The sequence below is a fragment of the Rhinoraja longicauda genome, chromosome 4 (assembly GCF_053455715.1).
Source record: "Rhinoraja longicauda isolate Sanriku21f chromosome 4, sRhiLon1.1, whole genome shotgun sequence".
Taxonomy (NCBI): Eukaryota; Metazoa; Chordata; class Chondrichthyes; order Rajiformes; family Arhynchobatidae; genus Rhinoraja; species Rhinoraja longicauda.
In genome coordinates this window covers 16832836-16853631 of record NC_135956.1, presented here as the reverse complement: position 1 = coordinate 16853631, position 20796 = coordinate 16832836, and the positions used below count along the sequence as shown (strand labels likewise).

Here is a 20796-nt window from a genome sequence, read left to right as displayed (position 1 = left end):
CATTAACTTTTATTATTACATAATGTTTGTGTTCATATTGATTCAAGACTACACATTAATTTTATATACTTATTTCTACACATTAAGTATCCAAAAATAGTTTTTTTTTCTACACCATTGAACTATTTAAAAAAATCCTGTACAGCAACCGGTAGTTACGGGCCAAATTTTGATTATATTACTCTAATCCATCATTTTGAGCAAGAGTAGAATTTAATATAGTAAAATACTGATAAAATTTATAATATTTAATGACGTTTTGATACAAGCACAATTCACATCAGTTACTGAACCTGACCATTTATTGGGTCCAGATACGTTCTGAGTACATATGCAAACAATGAAGATCTATTTAAACTGGATTAGTTATAATACTCTTGAGAAATATGTTTTATTCTCACTATTCCTGATCATCCCTCTGATATGGGATTATTTGAACTTCGTGTGCAATTCGGTTTGCAATTGCTTTGCTACTTGCAGCAATGACTCTGCGCGACATCAGGTCAAATGGGTCTCCTAAAGAAGAAATTAAAGAGTGTTAATGGCAACAGAAGGGATATTCACACAATTACATACTTTACAGCAGTATTTCCGTCAACCTTTAAACTATGAAGGAAATAAATATTAGTCTTATCGAGCAAGAACAGGAGCTACAAATCCAATATGAAATTGGAGTAGGAGGGAAATGCTCAGCGGGTTAGGTAGCATCTATGGAAAAAGCACAGATGTTACCTGACATGCAAAACAACTCCAGGATTTTCTAAATCTGTTAATTTACTCCAGGATAGACACAAAATGCTGAAGTAAATTAACAGGTCAGGCAGCATCTCTGGGGCAAAGGAACAGGTGATGTTTCAGGTCGAGACCCTTCGTCAGACTGAGAGTACAGGGTTTTCTACTTTTATTTAGTCTTAATTCTACACACAGTGTGTAAACCTATCAGACAATAAATCTCCTGAATGTTGATGTTCCTGAATTGTCATATTTTGTTGAATTTGATAAGCGAGCAACAATGTACAATTGATACCTTTAAGATAAAACATCTCCAGGCATTGCATACAAACCGTAGCAAAAACAAACCGAGACGAGTAATATATTAGAAGTGTCCTGAAACATGTACAGAGATTAATTTTTCAAGTGTTTTCACAAGTTATAAGAGTAGAATTAGGGCATTCGGCCCATCGAGTCTACCCCACCATTCAATCATGGCCTCCTAATCCCATGGTCGATCCTGCCTTCTCCCCATAACCATTGACACCCGTTCTAATGAAAAATTTGAATAGGAGTAGGCAGCATGGAAAAGAATCTCAGAGATAAGGGCTCCAATGCTGTAATCATGGATGCAAACTGTGGGACAAAGGGACGAGGCTGAATCAGAAATATGGAGGGAATAGAGATGATGTACAATTGAAAGTATTTAGAGAGGACGCTGAAACCATGAGGATATTTAAATACCAAATGCTGGAGTAACTCAGCGGGGCAGGCAGCATCTGCATAGATGGGATGGGTAACGAGGATCTTGATCCAAAACATCACCCATTCCTTCTCTCTAGAGATGCTGCCTGTCCCACAGTTACTCCAGCATTTTGTGTCTATCTTTGGTATAAACCAGCATCTGCAGTTCCTTCCTACTCAAGATATTTAAACATCTCCCCCCTCACCACCTCTCCAGAACCAGGCTGACATCACACACATAGCCCCCCCCCCCCCCCACCCCTACACTTGTACCGTTTACAATAAATGGACAATTTGCTACTTTTTTTATTCCCGAGCTTAACAATTCACAACTCTTTACCCTCTCGGACGCACATGTTTTTTTTCAGCCCTGGCCTTTGTCCATCACTCTGTCTATCGAATAACCCCCTCGCCTGTGTTTGCCGATTACTGCCCATACTCTGTCCTGCCCCTTCGCTATCCCGGCTTTCTTTCCTGTCCCTCCCCCTCCACCTCCACCCCCCCCCCCCCCCCCCCCATCAGTCTCAAGAAGGCTTATGACTAAAAAAAAATCACCTATCCATGTTCTCCTGGGATGGAGTCTAACCCACTCAGTTATTCCAGAAATTTATGTTTATCTAAGATATTTAAACACGTGGATTAGAAATTTAAACTTGAGGTATAAAAGAGCTGGAACAACCATTCCAGAGTGTTTGACACCACTGGGCCTATATTCGCTGGAGTTTAGAAGAATAAGTGAAAGGCTTGGATAGAGTGGATGTGGTGAGGATGTTTCCCCTAATGGGAGAGTCTAGGACAAGAGGACATAGCCTCAGAATTAAAGGAGATGAGGAGAAATTTATTTACTCAGAGGGTGGTGAATCTGGGGAATTCTTTGCCACAGAAGGCTGTGGAGTAAAGGCAGTGGATATATTTAAGGCAGAGGTAGATAGATTCTTGATTAGTATGGGTGTCAGAGGTTATGGGGGAAAAAACAGGAGAATGGGATTAGGAGGGAGAGATACGGCACGGTAGCGCAGCGGTAGAGTTGCTGCTTTGCAGCGAATGCAGCGCCGGAGACCCAGGTTCGATCCTGACTACGGGTGCTGCACTGTAAGGAGTTTGTACGTTCTCCCCGTGACCTGCGTGGGTTTTCTCCGAGATCTTCGGTTTCCTCCCACACTCCAAAGACGTACAGGTATGTAGGTTAATTGGCTGGGTAAATGTAAAAATTGTCCCTAGTGGGTGGAGGATAGTGTTAATGTGCGGGGATCGCTGGGCGGCACGGACTTGGTGGGCCGAAAAGGCCTGTTTCCGGCTGTATGTATATGATATGATATGATATGATACATCAGCCAAGATTGAATGACGTAGTAGACTTGATGGGCCGAATGGCATAATTCTAATTCTACTACTATCTCTTATGAACTTATGACCTTTTGACCATTCAACAGCAAGAGCAGGGCCAATGAATAAATAGGGCATGGAATGGAGTAGAACATGGGAAGCAGAAACTTGGAAGAGGTGGTATTTGGTGTGCTAGGCAGACCAACCAAGACAGCCTTGGTATAGACAACTGAAAAGGAAACAAAAAACTACATGAGTTGGAGTGCTGAAATAAAAATATTCAGCAGGTCAGGGAACATCTTTGGAAATAGAAACAGAGTTAATGTTTCTGGTTACAGATTTCATCTCCTGGTTGTAAGTTCTGAGGAAAGATCTTCCTATTTTTATCATTTTCTCACCCCTCCCTAGCAAATAATGTGTTCAGTTTCTCCATAGTTTAACTATGAGAAATTGCAGATCATCAGATATTGGACATAGTTAGAGTAGACACATTGAGAAAGGTGGCAGGCAGAATAGAGAGGGATGTTGTCAAATAATAATATCGATTAAGATTAGAGATCCAAAAGATAGTAAATTGGGAATGTGGAGATAATCGCACGCAGAAGAATATTCTAAATCCACTCCAGTAAAAGACATCCTTTTACTCGGAAAATTATGATCTGAAAATACGTTGCTAATACTCATATACAAAACGTTTTATTCAAAGCTACCTGATATATCCAACACAATGCCGCCAGCCTCTGTGACAATGAGTGCGCCTGCTGCCATATCCCAGCAGTGAATACCCATTTCATAGTAGGCATCTGCACCACCAGTTGCCACCATGCACATGTTTATAGCTGCAGATCCGAAAGCTCGAACTCTGAAACACATTCACAAAATATTTTAAAGCTTGATTTAACGTAAACAGTTCACATACCACTAGCTAAAATTTCTCTACCTACACTGGCTTTCAAAACAGTTCATCAGCAAGACCAGTAAATTATTACAGTGCCACATAAAATTGCCAGTAAATCCATCATTGCGCTCCAGCAACAAATGCTGTATGGAATTCAAACGTGAAACACCATCATAAAGTTTGCACACTCAATCAGTTGAATGGAAGATTTTATGGCTTTGAGAAAAATTATTTTAGTGTTTAGATTAATTTATTTTTCCTTTTTTTGGTGACGTTATTTAATCATTTTTTTACTGTCAATATATATTTTTTAATACTTTTGAACTTTGGGAACTTCCAGAAGCATTAAAATACATGTGAATGTTGAGAGGGAGTAAAGTTTGGAGTTATCGAAATTGGGGTTTGTTTTCAAGACTCCATTCCATCATGCAAAGCCTTGTTGGCTTCATAGATCAAGGCCATTAGGCTTTCAGTCGTAGTCATACAGTGTGGAAACAGGCCATTCGGCCCAACTTGCCCACACCTTCCAACATGTCCCATCTACACCAGTTCCACCTGCCAGCATTTGGCCCATCTCCCTCTAAACCCACCCTATCCATGTACCTGTAAAAGTTTCTTAAACGTTGCGATAGTACATGCAACCTTTTGGTTTTTTTTAAGTTCTTCTTTACGGATACATAAAAAATTGTAAGATAAATTTAGAACTGTGAATCTCAGCAGTCACTTGCACTTGGAAAATCCCGTTAATGTTTCACATTCTACTCAGTTAATTTACTGGGAATCAAGTTTACAGACCATCTAACATTCCTCTCATAATCTGAAAGATGGATGTCATGTACTAATTTTCCCCCTGAAGTATTAATTCTCTCCACTCTATTATCTTTAAACCCATGCACAAAACATTGGATTTGATGCTGGAAAAGCAATTCAAAAGAGGACCTTTTCTATCAGTGACTAAATAAAACAAGAGCCCATTAGTTAAGGCTAGTTTTGAAAAGTGGTACCACTCCTCAAAGCATTCTGAGTGTTTTTATCAAGGAAATTATACAGGCTAGCCATGACAAAGAAGTATAATCAAAATGAATAGTGAATCAGTTTCCTATTTACCTTGTGAAAGACACCTACCCATGGCTTGGAATAGAAATAAGTTTTTCCATATTTGAAAGTACTGTCTTCACAATTTCTGGCGTGCGATTAGATCCAAGCTCAGTTACAATGAGAGCTTTGCTTATATCTGTAAAATTTAAAGTAATACAATGGGAATGATCAAGGTATATAACAGTAGTCATGCATTAATACTAAAAACATGAGAAGTAAAAAGCACTTCTAGATGACATTTCATTTCCTCAAATTCTGTTTGGATTATTGAATTTTTTTCTTTAGGATTGTACGTTTATGACCACAAGCATCCATGACTGGCAAGAGTAAAAAATACTGTCCAAAGCTTGTCCAAGCTGTGGCAAATGCTCCTTTATTTCCTCTCTTTCCATCATTCATGAGCCCAAATATTCCTTGAAGGTGAAATAGTGACTTGTACATTTTTGAACTGAGCATAACATTCCTTGCTCACAAAGTGATCTCCTCTACAATAGGAAACCCAATGTTGAATTGGTTGACACTTTGTAGAGCATGCCTGTTTAATTTGCAAGAGTGACCCCGAACTTTGATTTGCCTGGTATTTTAATCTCCATTCCTTTTACACTATTCTCTTTAGCCCCCTTCACTGCTCCAATTAAACTCAATGCAAGCTCAAAGAGCACTGCCGCATGAATAATGAATTCATCCAGTTTTGATAATCAAACTTTCATGTCATGGTTTCTGGAGAAAAAGAATAGGTGACGTTCTGGGTCGAGTCTGAAGAGGGGTCTCAACCCGAAACGTCGCCTATTCCTTTTTTCCAGAGATGCTGTCTGACCCACTAAGTTTGACGGCACTGGTGCTGGAGTTTAGAGGAATGAGGGGGACTTCATTGAAATGTTCCGAATAGTGAAAGTTGGATAGAGTGGATGTGGAGAGGATGTTTCTACTAGTGGGAGAGTTTAGGACTAGACGTCAGAGCCTCAGAATTAAAGGACATTCCTTTAGGAAGATGAGGAGAAATTTCTTTACTCAGAGGATGGTGAATCTGTGGAATTCTTTGCCACAGAAGGCTGTGGATGCCAAGTCAATGGATATCTTTAAGGAAGAGATAGATAGATTCTTGATTGGTATGGGTGTCAGGGGTTATGGGGAGAAGGCAGGAGAATGAGGTTAGGAGGGAGAGATAGATTAGCCATGAATGAACGGCGAAGTAGACTTGATGAGCCGAAAGGCCGAATTCTGCTCCTGTCACTGATCTTATGACATGAGTTACTCCGGCATCTTGTGTCTATCTTCAGTGTAAACCAGCATCTGCAGTTCCTTCCTACGGATTTCTAGTCATGATGCTGCCCAACTGAATATTTCCAGCACTTCTGTTTTTTTTAATCTCTCTGTGTTCACAAAAAATGACTGCAAAGAGTGAATTATTAAATTTAGCTCTTACCCTACTAAGTAAATCTATAACCAAATAAAGCAGTAAATATGTGCCTGCCTCTTGCTATGCAATCAGATATCAGCTAGTGCTACAATTTGAGAGTAAACTCGTATAGTAATTTTAGCCAGAGTTCTCACGCCTGCCAAAGAGGTATACAAAGCTGATTAAATTGGATTACAAAGCTTTCAACTATCAAGTAGTTCCCTGAAATGCTAAGCGTGCACATGAAGCTCCCCATATCTATAAGATACTGGGAAATTGCCTATATTCATGGTGTCATATTCCAGCATCAAAAAACTGAAGCATAAAATGGGATCAAAAGGGCGAATAATTAAACTTAAAAAAAAATGCTATTAATTTACCAATTTAAAAAAAATGTAATGCTCTTATTGGAGCAGTCTGACTTTGTCTGTGATTTAATATAACAAACAAAACATTAAAGAAAATCCCCAGATTAACCAGTCATTTAACAAGATACTGTTTGTAAATTGTTGCCATGTGTCCATTGAAGAGATATCCAGTCCTAAGTCATGTAGTGGCCAAGTCGCTGAAATATTTCATTGGCATTAAAGGATTTTGGAATGTCGTGAGGTTGCGAAAAGTTTTACATAATCCTACATTTCTTCATCTCTTAATGCACTGAGAAAATGGTAGTGATCTGTTTAAACTGCTGCAGTTCTTATGAAGATGAGTTCCCACAATGGGATTTTTAGATAGGAAATTGCACTTCAAAAGGACTCGAAAAATCACGAACACATAAAACGTATTACATTATATATTTCTATCAAATTATGATTACTATTTGAGGAAAAAAAGGGTTTCTGAAGAATAAAAATGGTGTTCTGTCCATAGGCTTAACTATTGCCAGAGAAATTACTTTATATTCATGAATGCAGGGCCCTGGTGAGACCACATTTGGAGTATTGTGTGCAGTTTTGGTCTCCTAATTTGAGGAAGGAATCCTTGCTATTGAGGCAGTGCAGCGTAGGTTCACGAGGTTAATCCCCGGGATGGCGGGACTGTCATATGAGGAAAGATTGGAAAGACTGGGCTTGTATTCACTGGAATTTAGAAGAATGAGAGGGGATCTTATATACAAGTATAAAATGATAAAAGGACTGGACAAGCTAGGTGCAGGAAAAATGTTCCCAATGTTGGGGGAGTCCAGAACCAGGGGCCACAGTCTAAGAATGAAGGGGAGGCCATTTAAAACTGAGATAAGAAAAAACTTTTTCACCCAGAGAGTTGTTAATTTGTGGAATTCTCTGTCACAGAAGGCAGTAGTAGGCCTATATGAATCACTGGATAAATTTAAAAGAGAGTTAGATAGAGCTCTAGGGGCTAGTGGAATCAAGGGATGTGGGGAGAAGGCAGGCACGGGTTACCGATTGTGGATGATCAGCCATGATCACAATGAATGGCGGTGCTGGCTCGAAGGGCCAAATGGCCTCCTCCTGCACCTATATTCTATGTTTCTATGAATCATTGTTTGAAAGGATCTCAGCAATTTATCGAAAATCATAAAAACCCAGTAATCTTTATAGATAAAAATGAATGAACATTAATAAATTGGAATTTATATCATGTGAAACAAATTCACACACATCTCATTCTGCAGGAATATCATAGTATAGATAGATCCCCCCTTCCCCAACTCTCTGTCAATGTTGATTTACACATGATCATTGTGCACATATCCAGGTTTCAACGTGGATATCTAAGATTTTCATATATAATTTTTTTTTTACATTGCAAAAAGCCACGAGATAAAGCAATAAAAGCGATAAAAGAATGTGCAGGTTTACTTCAATGTAAATTAGTAGTAAGAGCTTAAACCCAATCTGAGTTACCAATTTAAATCAAGCAAATCCAACAAATTAATTGTGTGTTTTTTTAAAGTCCAGATTGTGCTGGCCATTATATCAGTGGGATATTTATAGTCATACTGAAATAAGCCCTTTGGCCCAATTCGTCTGTGCTGACCAAGATTGCCCATCTAAGCAGGACAATTGTTTGGTGCATATCCCTTTAAACCTTTCCTATCCATTTTCAAGAATTTTCTTTTGAATATGCTTCATGCAACCAACATAAATATCCATTTCTCTCTTCACTAATTCAATGTCACAAAAGGACATCTGTACTTCTTATGGTGTTTTCTTCTAAAGCCCTGCATAGCAAGGAAGCCTCAAGCTCATTTCATAGTTGCCTGCGAAAGCCCAAAGATTAATATTCACGCGACCGTAAAGCTAGTTGAAGGCATTAACTTACTTTCCTGTCCAGAAACACTCAACTGGTGGCCATTGCAAAATGCCCCCTGCCCTCTTCGAGCTGTGTACATCTTGTCCTCCACGCAGCTATATATCACACCAACTTCACTCTAGGTGCAATGTACAGAAAATAAGATAATCAGCGCACTATAAAACTTTAAAATGACCAATTCAAAAAACAACATTTGAGGTTCACAACATGCATTCATAGTGCCACTTTAGCAAAATTAAACGCTGCAAGGTACTTAGTCATACAAAATACGGCACTATCCAAAGGAGATGACATTATCTATCTATTTATTTTTCCGGTCAATTCAATACAACAGATTAACCATACAGTTGTGAAAGTTAAATAATATGAAATCATTATATCAAAAATAAAACAATATAATCACACATATTCTCTGACTGAAATAAAATGTGTAGGCAGAAGCCAAAGCTTATTGTGCCTACCCTTAATACTTAACAAAGCATTACCCTAACTAGCCAAAATAGCAGTGAAACAAAACAATTAAACAAAATATAATTAAAAAAACACAACATCATAAGTCAGAAGCAGATAAACAAAACATAGAAAGAAACACAAATATAATTAAGAAACATAATTTCTGTCATGTCAGTCATTTCTCAGTGCTGATCACATATTTTGTATCTTTCAAATATAATATTTTTGAACATTTTCTTGAATTTACACATATTACTACACTCTTTTAATTCATTGTTGCAACTATTCCATAAATTGACCCCTTTAACCGTCACACATTTTTCACATTTGTCTTACCCTCTTTTTTTCAAACATATAATTTCCCCAGAGTGGATACCTGCTCTCCCTCACTGAAAACAAACCTTGGATACAGTGAGGAAGTGTTCTTTCTTTTGCTCTAAACATTATTTGTAGAATATTAAAGTCTACTAGGTCCATAAACTTTAGGGCATATGATTTCATAAATACTGGGTTGGTTGGGTCATTATAACCAGACTTATTGACAATTCTTATGGCTCTTTTTTGCAGATAAAGATTGAATTAGTGCTAGTTTTGTAGGTGTTTCCCCATACTTCCACACAATATGTAAAGTATGGAACAATGAGTGAGCAATATAAAGCAAATAGTGAATTTTGATTCAAGATGTCCTTAGTTTTGTGCAGTACTGCAATGGATTTAGCCAGTTTTGATTTGATATGTTTTACGTGATTTGATACGTGAGGTTTCCAACAGAGTTTTTGATCTATTATCACTACCAAGAATTTATTTTCATACGCTCTTTCAATTTCTACATCATTAATCATAAGTGTTACCTCAGAATTTATTTTACGATTTCCAAACACAATAAATTTTGTTTTACTTAGATTTAATGACAATTTATTGGTATCAAACCATGACATTATGATTGTGACAAAATGAATGGTCAAAGAGAGACATTAAATAACACCTTAAAAGGACGAGGTAGAATAGGCTGTTTGTGAAGAGCTTCAGAGCTGGATGACTAAAGACATGCAGAGGTAGAACAGTGCAAGGATAAGTATTTACATTTCTATAATTGCTGGTGTAATAGGGAGACAAATTTAATGATAAATATAACTGAACATTATCGGCAATCTAATTCTAGGACAAATGCAAACGTCACAACAGTCTTATTCTTTACAAATGTTTATAAGTTATGGAATAATAAAAAATGAACAATTGTATTCTGTTCATTACATTTGCATTACCTGCTTATTTACATAAAATCCAATAGAAACAGCTACAAAAGGAAACCTGTAAAATAAAAGTCTGAATTGAGCAAACAATTTTCATTCTATTAATTTCACATTCTTTTTTATGTGACTTCAAAATGTAATTGAATTTTTTTGTAATTACCACAAAGCAGTCCTAAACAGTTTGTATATGTATATGTTTATCCGTGAAAATAAACCTATTCCAGCCAAAAGCCATACCTGTGGACAAAATTAGTGGTCCCATCAATGGGATCAATTATCCACGTGGGATTATCTGTAAGTATACTTGTTGCTCCATCCGCCACAGACTCTTCACCGATAAAACTGAAATAAATAACAAATTATAGCAGAATGACGAAAGTTAAATCTTAACATTATCCGATAATCAGTCAAAGTAGGGTCCCGACCTGAAACGTCACATATCCATGTTCTCAAGAGATGCTGCCTGACCAACAGAGTTACTTTGTGTCTTCCAAAAAAAATAAATTGTTTTATGTTTTAATTTTAGAGATCCAGCGTGGAAACAAGCCTTTTGGCCCACCAAGTCCGCATTGACTTATACAATAAAATTGTGGTTATCTGACACTTCCCAAATAGTGCACTCCTGTATACAGTAAATTAGAGGGATAATCAAGGGGGAGTACTGATGCAGTACACTTGCCGACACTGAATTAAGCAGTATATTTGATTAACTGATACCAGTTGAATCTAGCAGACCACTCTTTTATAATAAAGGATGAACAATCTGCACCAAAGTAATGTTTAGATGAATTTGAAGTGAGATCGGCAGCTGGCCCTTCCATACAAGAAATGCGTCAAACCTCATTTTTATGGGAAACGCACTTTCTTCCTACAGTTAAATCATAGTAATTTATAGTGCAGAGGGAACATGCCTTGCCTAACCTTCAAACTATCTTTATTTGGATTTCACTGGACTTTATCTTGCACTAAATGTTACAGCCTTTACACTGTGGACAGCTTGATTGTAATCATGTATAGTCTTTTCACTGACTGGATAGCATGCAACAAAAAAAGCTTTTCACTGTACCTTGGTACACATGACAATAATAAACTAAACTAAGGGAAAACAATTTATTTGGACTATTTCCACTCTTGTTCCGCAAATTTTAGCAGTTTATTAAACACGAGGACTTCTTTCTCCACAACATTTTCAGATAGTGAAATCCAGATCCCCACCATTCTTTGTGGGGAAAAATCCTGAACTCTTATCCTTCTACCAACGACCTTAGTCTTTTAATATGATGGAAAAGACTAGCCATAAAGTCTAAACCAAATATAGATCATTGTGTTTTAAGGGATCAGTAAACTATTGTAAACAAAGCTCAATTGGAAGTATATTTTCGTGTTGCGATAATGTTGTGCTAAAGTGTACATTGTATTCAGATTACTTCAATAATCCTTTACCTGTGTGAAGGAAATTTTTCCTTTAGAATGCACAGAATCATTTTCTCTACATTTTTATCAGTCTCGGTCACCAAGTCTGCCGGAGAACTTTTAATCAAAACAGTCTGTTCATTTTTCAAAGCTTCGCGAATAACCTGCAGAGAGAATAGGGTGGATTTATCAAAGAGAACTGAATCCAATTGAACATTTCTTTAAACCTATAATTTCCATTTCTCTACCATTTAGCTCAATGTTGACTGATTAGAAAAAAATGTTCTTCTTGATTATTTCGGTTCTCTAGTACTGTAATAATCTTCTTAATCCGTTTTGATCTATTTTCTACTGCTTATGTGTTACTTCGCTGTGCCAAAATATTTAATTCTCCCCCACAAAACACAAGCAAACTTCCTGGGAATTTAACAATCTCAACTCTGTTGAGATGCTCCTTGGCCTGTGTAGATGCCACCTCGCTCAGCACTGGACCAAATGTCCAAGGAACCTTAAACCCGTCTTCCTGTACCATCTCTGCAGTGCACGTGCATCTGTACTACTTTTTTTATTACTGTAGTCACTGGTATGTGGCAAAGGAAGTAATCCAGAGCTCATCATCTTTAAGGTCTTACTTCAGAATCTCTTTCTTAACTCCTTAAAGATATGCCCACAGAACTTAAACCCCTTAAAAAAAAGATCCATTATGAAATGGGCTACAACTTTAGCTTCTTAGCTTCAGTTTTAGAAATGCAGCATGGAAACAGACCCTTCAACCCATCAAGATCATGCCAACCATTCACACTAGTTCTAAACTTATGCCAGTTTCACACCTGCTCCCTACACTTTAAGGACGTTTTTAAGCACAAGCCAAATAACCAACAAATTTACACATCTTTGAGATGTGGGAGGAAATCAGAGCACCCAGAAGAAACCCACAGTTGCAGGAAGAATGTGCAAACTCCACACAGGCAGCACCCACGGTCAAGATTGAACCCGGGACTCTGGCACTGCGAGGCAGAGTCCAGAATGTGATGCAGTTGATATCCTTACCTCTGACAGGAAAGAGCATCTGAAATCATGTCTGCAACTTCAGAAACAGTCGTCTGGTCAGGATAAAATACTGATCAGAGAGTAAGATGCCCTGAGGATCCTCCTGAACTACTTTCCTGCCCTTAAAAAATATTTCTTTGGCTGTCACATATTCCCTGTTGGCCTGAACTCAAGTTGCAGGGTAAACATCTCCTGCATTTGCCATTCATGAAACACTCATGTTCATGGATCACCATCACTCCCGCTCCTTGCCACCCAACGTCCCTTTCGTCATTAACCAACCTTTCAGTCATCTGCACCAACATAGGTCTATAATGCTTCATTGTGTATTAGGAGATTTGTGATGCATTACAGGACCGTCAAATAATACCTCAACATAATTTACATTTGCAAACTGACTTCACTTTTACTAGGTCTCCTTGATGTACAATCACTCCATTGCTTCCTAATATCAAGGGCAATCATCCTCTCCTCATCTCTGGAATTCTGTTGGACCAAGGCTGTGATGAGGAAAGAAGGTTGTAGCTCATCGGGTAAATGACAAAGAATATTTTTCTATTATCAATGAAACTGCAATATGATTCATTTATCGGAAACTCAAGTATAACAACTTTGGGATTAGAGAGGTACATGGATAGGACCGGTTTGGAGGGATATGGGCCAAACTCGGGCAGGCGGGACATGTTGGCTGGTGTGGGTAAGTTGGGCCGAAGGGCCTGTTTCCACACTGTATCACTCTATGAGTATGAGAAACTGCGACCAACGGTAATATGCCCACTGTAGAATTGAATAAAAAGGTAAATGGGCTGCTGTGAGCCAGGCAGTGGTGCACTGAGGAATCAATCCTTCAAAAGAGAAGAAATTATAAGGAGCCAAACACTAAGTGAATACTGGAGTTGGAGAAAGTATGAAAACAAAATAAAATGACTGCATTTCCTAGAAAAGTAAAATAATCCATCTTCCCACAGCAAATATAAACATAGCACAAAAAGTAAGGAAATTTGTGTTTGGTAGATTATTTCTTTGTTGTAACAATGCTTCTTGGCAATAAATCTTATACCGTTGGAAAGCCTGTTTATTTCCCTTTTAAATGGTGCCACATTTGTAAGGAACATGCATTTGTGGGATGAGCAGCAGAGCTGAGTATATGGGTTGCGCCCATGAAAAATTTGCCAAATCTTCTCTGCCAATGCCAAACAACTTATTCTGCTGTTGCTATTGACTCTTGTTTTGAGCTTCTGGTACCCCCAGGTGCTGACAATCAGGTGCCTGATTGGCACCTGACTGGCAGCATCGGTGAGCATGGGCCCTGCTACAGTGGTCAGTAGGTGTCTGCTCCAAGAATCGGCATGCCACGTTTGACTGATCTGGATAGGGCCCGTGCGATAGGGCAACTTCAAGCTGGTGTTCCGCAAAACCAAGTTGCGGCATTATTTGGAGTGAGCCCTAGTACCATCTCCAAAGTGAAGGCCAAGTTCCATATAACGGGGGATGTCAGGGACAGGCCGCGAAGTGGGCGTCCCAAGAAGACGACACCCGAAGAAGACCGTTTCCTCATCCTGTCAGCACTTAGGAACCGTAGGCTGTCTTCTACAGATTTGCAGTCAAGGTTTGCAGGACGATATGGCCGACGGCTCTCTGCCCAGACAATTCGGAACAGACTGCACGCAGCCGATCTCCGGTCTCATAGGGCTGCCAGGAGGCCTGCCATGACTGCTCTTCACCGTCAGGCCCGTTTGCGCTGGTGTCGGCAACACGTGCACTGGAACCTGAACACGTGGAGGAACGTTATGTTCAGCGATGAGTCCAGATTCTGCCTACGGCAGTTGGATCATAGGGTCAAAGTGTGGAGAAGACGCGGAGAACGCTATGCTGATTGCTGCACCGATAGAGTAACATCTTTTGGTGGAGGCAGTGTGATGGTGTGGGGCGGCATCTCCCTCACTGGAAAAATGAGGCTTGTCACCATTGGAGGCAATCTCAATGCAGAGATATCGAGATGAGATTCTGCAACCAGTGGCAATCCCATATCTCCACAGTCTGGGACCGAACTCTATCCTCCAAGATGACAATGCTCGCCCCCACAGAGCAGGGTTTCTCAGAGACTACCTCCAGAATTTGGGAGTGGAGAGGATGGAATGGCCTGCCAGCAGTCCTGACCTCAACCCCATTGAACACTTGTGGGATCAGCTTGGGCGTGCTGTTCGTGCCAGAGTGACCAACACAACCACGTTGGCTGACTTGTGACAAATGCTGGTTGAAGAATGGGATGCCATCCCACAACAGTGTGTGACCAGGCTGGTGACCAGCATGAGGAGGAGGTGCCAGGCTGTTGTGGCTGTGTATGGTTCTTCCACACGCTACTGAGGCTCCTGTTTATTAAATGAATAAATTGTTAAATTGCCAATATGTCTTGTTTCTTCAGACTTCAATCATCCAATCCACCAAACAACACCGAACAAGAGTCAATGGCAGAATAAGCTGTTTGGCATTGGCAGAGAAGATTTGGCAGATTTTTCATGGGCGCAACCCACATATTCATCTCTGCTGCTCATCCCACAAATGCATGTTCCTTACAAATGTGGCACCATTTAAAAGGGAAATAAACAAGCTTTCCAACGGTATAAGATTTATTGCCAAGAAGCATTGTTACAACAAAGAAATAATCTACCAAACACAAATTTCCTTACTTTTTGTGCTATGTTTATAACCAATTATCTTTACTGCACGCATGGTCATTTATCTTTGTTTTTTAAAGATATTCTCTCTTCAAAAACAATGAAAGCTTTCAATGCATTTTCTAAGGATTAATTATACACCAATTTAGCAAAATGAAATAAGTAAAAGCTTAAATTTAAAATTATTTTTCATGCCAAATTCTATACGATTAAAATATCATCTTTTAAAACAAAGTCAGAGGGATGTAGAAATTCAATTTCCATGATTTACTCACTGCACCAGCTTTCCGAGCAACGGCAACTGCTACTTCCATACACTCTCGCCATGGATCGGAGGCCCCACGGATATTTTCCATCTTCCTTCTGAAAATCCCCATGTCAAAAAGACATGGCAATATTAAAGAATTGTTTTGCTTTTTCCATATATATAACTCTAGCATCAAAGATTCATGCTAAATGATGTATGGTATTGAAACAGAAGCATATCTGGCCTAGAACATTGAAGCTTAGCCCAAACGTTGCAAAATGTGACTGGTAAATGTTAAGTGGTTCAGCAAAAACTATGCTCAATAACGCAAAAATCATCACCTAATACGAATACATTATTTACACAGTGTTACTGGTTGCCTCACGGCCTGGTACATCAACCCGAAAGCCTAGAAACGAAGGATATTATGCAAAGTGGTGGACACCACATGGTCCATCATGGGTACCGACCTCCCCACCGTTGAAGGGATCTACAGGGGACATTGCTTTGTAAATACAGACAGCATCATCAAAGTCTCGCACTACACTGGCCATGTTCGTATTTCAATCCTACCATGGGGAGAAGGTGGAGGAGTCTGAAAACAGTGGCCAACAGGTTCAAGAATAGCTTCTTCCCAACAACAACCATGTTCCTGAGCACTACATGACACTAACCGCAACTATGAACTGTTTTTTGGTTGCATAAGGATTTACTTTACTTTTTCATAAGTATTGGGGTTAATAATATATAATTTTTAAAAAATCAATAAATCATCTTTGTGTACAGGCCTGTTCATGCTGCAAGTAAGAATTTCATTGTTGCGTTGTTAGTACATGACAATTAAACTCTTGTTTCTATTTCTCAATACTGACTCTTTTCACAGATTTTGAGCAGAGTAAGCCATTTTCACCAGTTCTCTGATTGAACAGAGTAACAAAGCTACAGGACAAAATATACTGGCTACAGTGCCCTCCATAATGTTTGGGACAAAGACCCATCATTTATTTATTTGTCTCTGTACTCCACAATTTGAGATATGTAACAGAAAAAAAATCACATGTGGTTAAAGTGCACATTGTCAGATTTTATTAAAGGGTATTTTTATACATTTTGGTTTCACCAAGTAGAAATTACAGCTGTGTTTATACATAGTCCCCCATTTCAGGGCACCATAATGTTTGGGACACAAGGCTTCACAAGTGTTTGTAATTGCTCAGGTGTGTTTGTGCCTCCTTCAAGCAGGTATAAGAGAGCTCTCAGCACCTAATCTTTCCTCCAGTCTTTCCATCACCTTTGGAAACTTTTATTGCTGTTTATCATGAGGACCAAAGTTGTGCCAATCAAAGTCAAAGAAGCCATTATGACACTGAGAAACAAGAATAAAACTGTTAGAGACTTCAGCCAAACCTCAGGCTTACCAAAATCAACTGTTTGGAACATCATTAAGAAGAAAGAGAGCACTGGTGACCTTACTAATCGCAAAGGGACTGGCTGGCCAAGGAAGACCTCCACAGCTGATGACAGAAGAATTCTCTCTAATAAAGAAAAATCCCCAAACACCTGTCCGACAGATCAGAAACACTCTTCAGGAGTCAGGTGTGGATTTGTCAATGACCACAGTCCACAGATGAAACACGGTGGTGGGGGTGTTATGGCCTGGGCATGTATGGCTGCTGAAGGTACTGGCTCACTTATCTTCATTGATAATGCAACTGCTGATGGTAGTAGCATAATGAATTCTGAAGTGTATAGACACATCCTATCTGCTCAAGTTCAAACAAATGCCTCAAAAATTGGCTGGCAGTTCATTCTACAGCAAGACAATGATCCCAAACATACTGCTAAAGCAACAAGAGTTTTTCAAAGCTAAAAAATGGTAAATTCTTGAGTAGCCAAGTCAATTACCCAATCTGAAGCTAATTGAGCATTCCTTTTATATGCCGAAGAGAAAACTGAGGGGGACTAGCCCCCAAAACAAGCATAAGCTAAAGATGCCTGCAATACAGGCCTGGCAGAGGCATCACCAGAGAAGACACCCAGCAACTGGTGATGTCCATGAATCGCAGACTTCAAACAGTCATTGCATGCAAAGGATATGCAACAAAATACTAAACATGACTACTTTCATTTACTTGACATTGCTGTGTCCCAAACATTATGGTGCCCTGAAATGGGGGGACTATGTATAAACACTGCTGTAATTTCTACATGGTGAAACCAAAATGTAAAAAAAAGGCCTTAATTAAAATCTGACAATGTGCACTATAACCACATGTGATTTTTTTCTATTACAAATCTCAAATTGTAGCGTACAGAGGCAAATAAATAAATGATGGGTCTTTGACCCTAACATTATGGAGGGCATTGTAGATCCTATGACTTTTAGCTCGTATAGGCTTAAAAGGCCAAGTTCCCTGCCATGAGGAAAATTTCTAATTTGAGAATTCTCTTGATATCATATCATTTCTCAAGCATTATCAACACAGAAACATGACCTGGAGGCCTGCGACTAATGGTGTGCCTCAGGGTTCAGTGCTGGGCCCATTGCTATTTGTCATGTATATAAATGCTCCTGGGACACAAAGATGGGGGCAAGGAGAGGGACGATAGTTTGTTGGAACTGGTCCAGTACATTGAGAGTGCAGGCTGACAGGATTTTGGACTTTGAATAATAGTGCCAAAAATGGCGGCACCCACATGCGTAATATATACAAAATGAATTTCACTGTACAGTTGCATATGTGACAAATACAGCACTGTCGAATTATATTGAAATGATGTGGATGAGAATGTATAAGGCAAGATTAGTAAATTTGCAGATGACACTAAATTGGGTGGTATTATAGAGAGCGAAGATGGTTATCAAAAATTGCAGAGGATCTTGATCGGTTGGGCAGGTACTTGAGGAAATGGCTAATGGAGTTTAATACAGAGAAGTGCGAGCTGTTTCATTATGGGAAACCAAACCAGGGCAGGATCTACACAGTGAATGGCAGGGCTCTGCGGAGTATTGTAGTGACGAAGATTTCGGAGTGCAGGTATACACTTCCTTGAAGCGTTACAAGTAGATAGCGTGGTGAACAAGGCTTTCGGCACATTGGCCTTCATTGGAGTATTGAGTATAGAAGTTGGGACGTCATGTTACACTTGTACAAGACATTGGTGAGGCCACATTTATAGGTGTTCAGTTTTGGTCACCCTGTTTTCGGAAAGATGTTGTTAAGCTGGATAAGGTTCAGAAAAGATTTACGAAGATGTTCCCAGGACTCGAGGGAACTGAGCTACAGGGCTAGGACTTTATTTCTTGGAGAGCAGGAGGATGAGGGTAGAGGTGTATACAATCATGAGAATGAATAGATAGGGTAAATGGACAGATTGATTTACCCAGAGTAGGGGAATCAAGAACCAGTCATAAGTTTAAGGTGAGGGGGGCAAGATTTAATTGGGACCTAAGGGACAATGTTTTGACGCAGTTACACAATGGGTGGTAGATGTATGGAATGGGCATCCGTAGGAGGTAGTTGAGGCAAGTACTATTACCACATTTAAGAAACATTTGGACAGATACGTGGATAGGATAAGTATAGAGGGATATAAATAAGCCAAACGCAGGCAGGTGGGACTCGTGTAGATGGGGAATGTTGGTTAGGATGGGCAAGTTGGGCCAAAGGGCAAGTTGGGCCAAAGGGCCTGTTTCCGCGCTGTATGACTCTAACTTATTTTCAAAAGCATGCCATCGGCAGAAACAAGCTATGTTGGAATACTCCTGCATTAGAACAGTGATTAAACTTCATTGACAGTAAGGTGTGTTTACGAGACATTCTCGTCTTGTCTAAACTTATCTGGTTAATTATATCAAATGTACTAACTGGCTGCTGTGTTTTTCTGCATTCTCGTAACTGTGAAAAACATGCAAACAATTTAGATCGTTTCACTCAAGATTCGAGTATCTGCAGTCCCTTGTGTCTGCTTTCTTTCAACGCAAATTTATCACGTCGAAAATTGGCCAACAAGCCTCAAGGTCGGTGAGATGGACAAGGTCAGCTGCCTCTCCGAGATGATCCGCACCAGAGGGCGGGCAAGGGGGGGTGAGGGGCAGGGGTGATCTCTGTCCTTCCCCCTTGACCTGTTCACCCACAACCCAAGTCCCCTTCCCCAACCGCCTCGTCCCCCTCTCCTGTCACCCCGCCCGCCCACATCCCCTCTGCTCACCAGTCCCCCGCTCCACTCTCCTGTCACCCTACGCAAGGTCCCCTCTCTGAACCCCCCTTCCCTTCCTGACCCCACCCCCCTTCCCTTCCTGACCCCACCCCCATCCCCCCCCTGACCCTACACAACCTAGTCCCCTCCCCGACCCACCTATCTCCTCCTTGACCCACCATCCCATCCCCTCCTCTCCCTTACCCCCCCTCCCCTTCCCCTCCATTCTCCCCTCCCCCTCTCTAATCTTCTCTCCCTGCACCCTCCCTGTCCCCTCCCCCTCCTCTCCCTGACCCCCCATTCTCCCCCTCCTCCCTAATCTCTCCCTCACCCCCTCTCCTTCCTGGTCCCCGACCCTCCTTCCCCTCCCTGACCCCCCCCATTCTCCCCTCCCTTCTCCCTCCTCCTTAATCTCTCCCTGACCCCCTCCCCTTTCCCTCCCTGACCCCCCCCATAATCTTCTCTCCCTGCCCCCCCCCCCTTTCCCTGACCCGCCATTCTCCCCCCTCTAATCTTCTCTCCCTGCCCCCTCCCCCTTCCTGACCCCCCTCCCCGACCCCTCCATTCTCCTGTCCCTCCTCCTCCCTAATCTCCACTCCCTGCCACCCCCCTTTTCCCTACCCATCTACTCTCTCCCTCTCTCTCCCCCCACCCCACCCCACCCGCAACCGCAACCCAACCACCAGACACCCGCAGGGCCGCAGGGCCGCAGACCCCAGCAACGTCAGACAGTGCCGCTGCCCGCTCGCGGCTGCAGCCTGGGCCCGGGGTCGGAACGCGCGAGGCTGGGACTCACCTGCACCGCCCGACCAACCGCCTCTCCTCTCCTCTCCTCTCTCTCCTCCCTCCCGGCGCCGCCCACTGCCCATGCGCGCACACCCGGGGACCGTCTCCAAACGGGCAGGAAGCGCAGAACGGGGGGGGGGGGGGGGGGGGGACCGTCTCCAAATGGGCCGCGAACGCGAAGCGAAGAACCCGGGGACTGTCTCCAAATGGGCCGTGAGCGCCAAACGCAGAGCGGAGGGACCGTCTCTACATGGGCAGGGAAC

General features: G+C 41.0%; 1 protein-coding gene across 1 annotated transcript; it reads right to left on the bottom strand.

The window, feature by feature from the left end:
- impa1 (inositol monophosphatase 1) lies at positions 1-20612 on the bottom strand. Its single transcript, XM_078398506.1, has 9 exons — positions 20544-20612; positions 15576-15663; positions 11603-11736; positions 10397-10501; positions 10172-10217; positions 8463-8571; positions 4805-4913; positions 3492-3643; positions 1-516 (listed from the first exon to the last, which is right to left on the bottom strand). The coding sequence occupies exons 2-9, from the start codon at positions 15654-15656 to the stop codon at positions 401-403; spliced, it is 852 nt and encodes a 283-aa protein (XP_078254632.1). The 5' UTR covers positions 15657-15663; positions 20544-20612; the 3' UTR covers positions 1-400.
- Between the last annotated feature and the right edge of the window lie 184 nt (positions 20613-20796).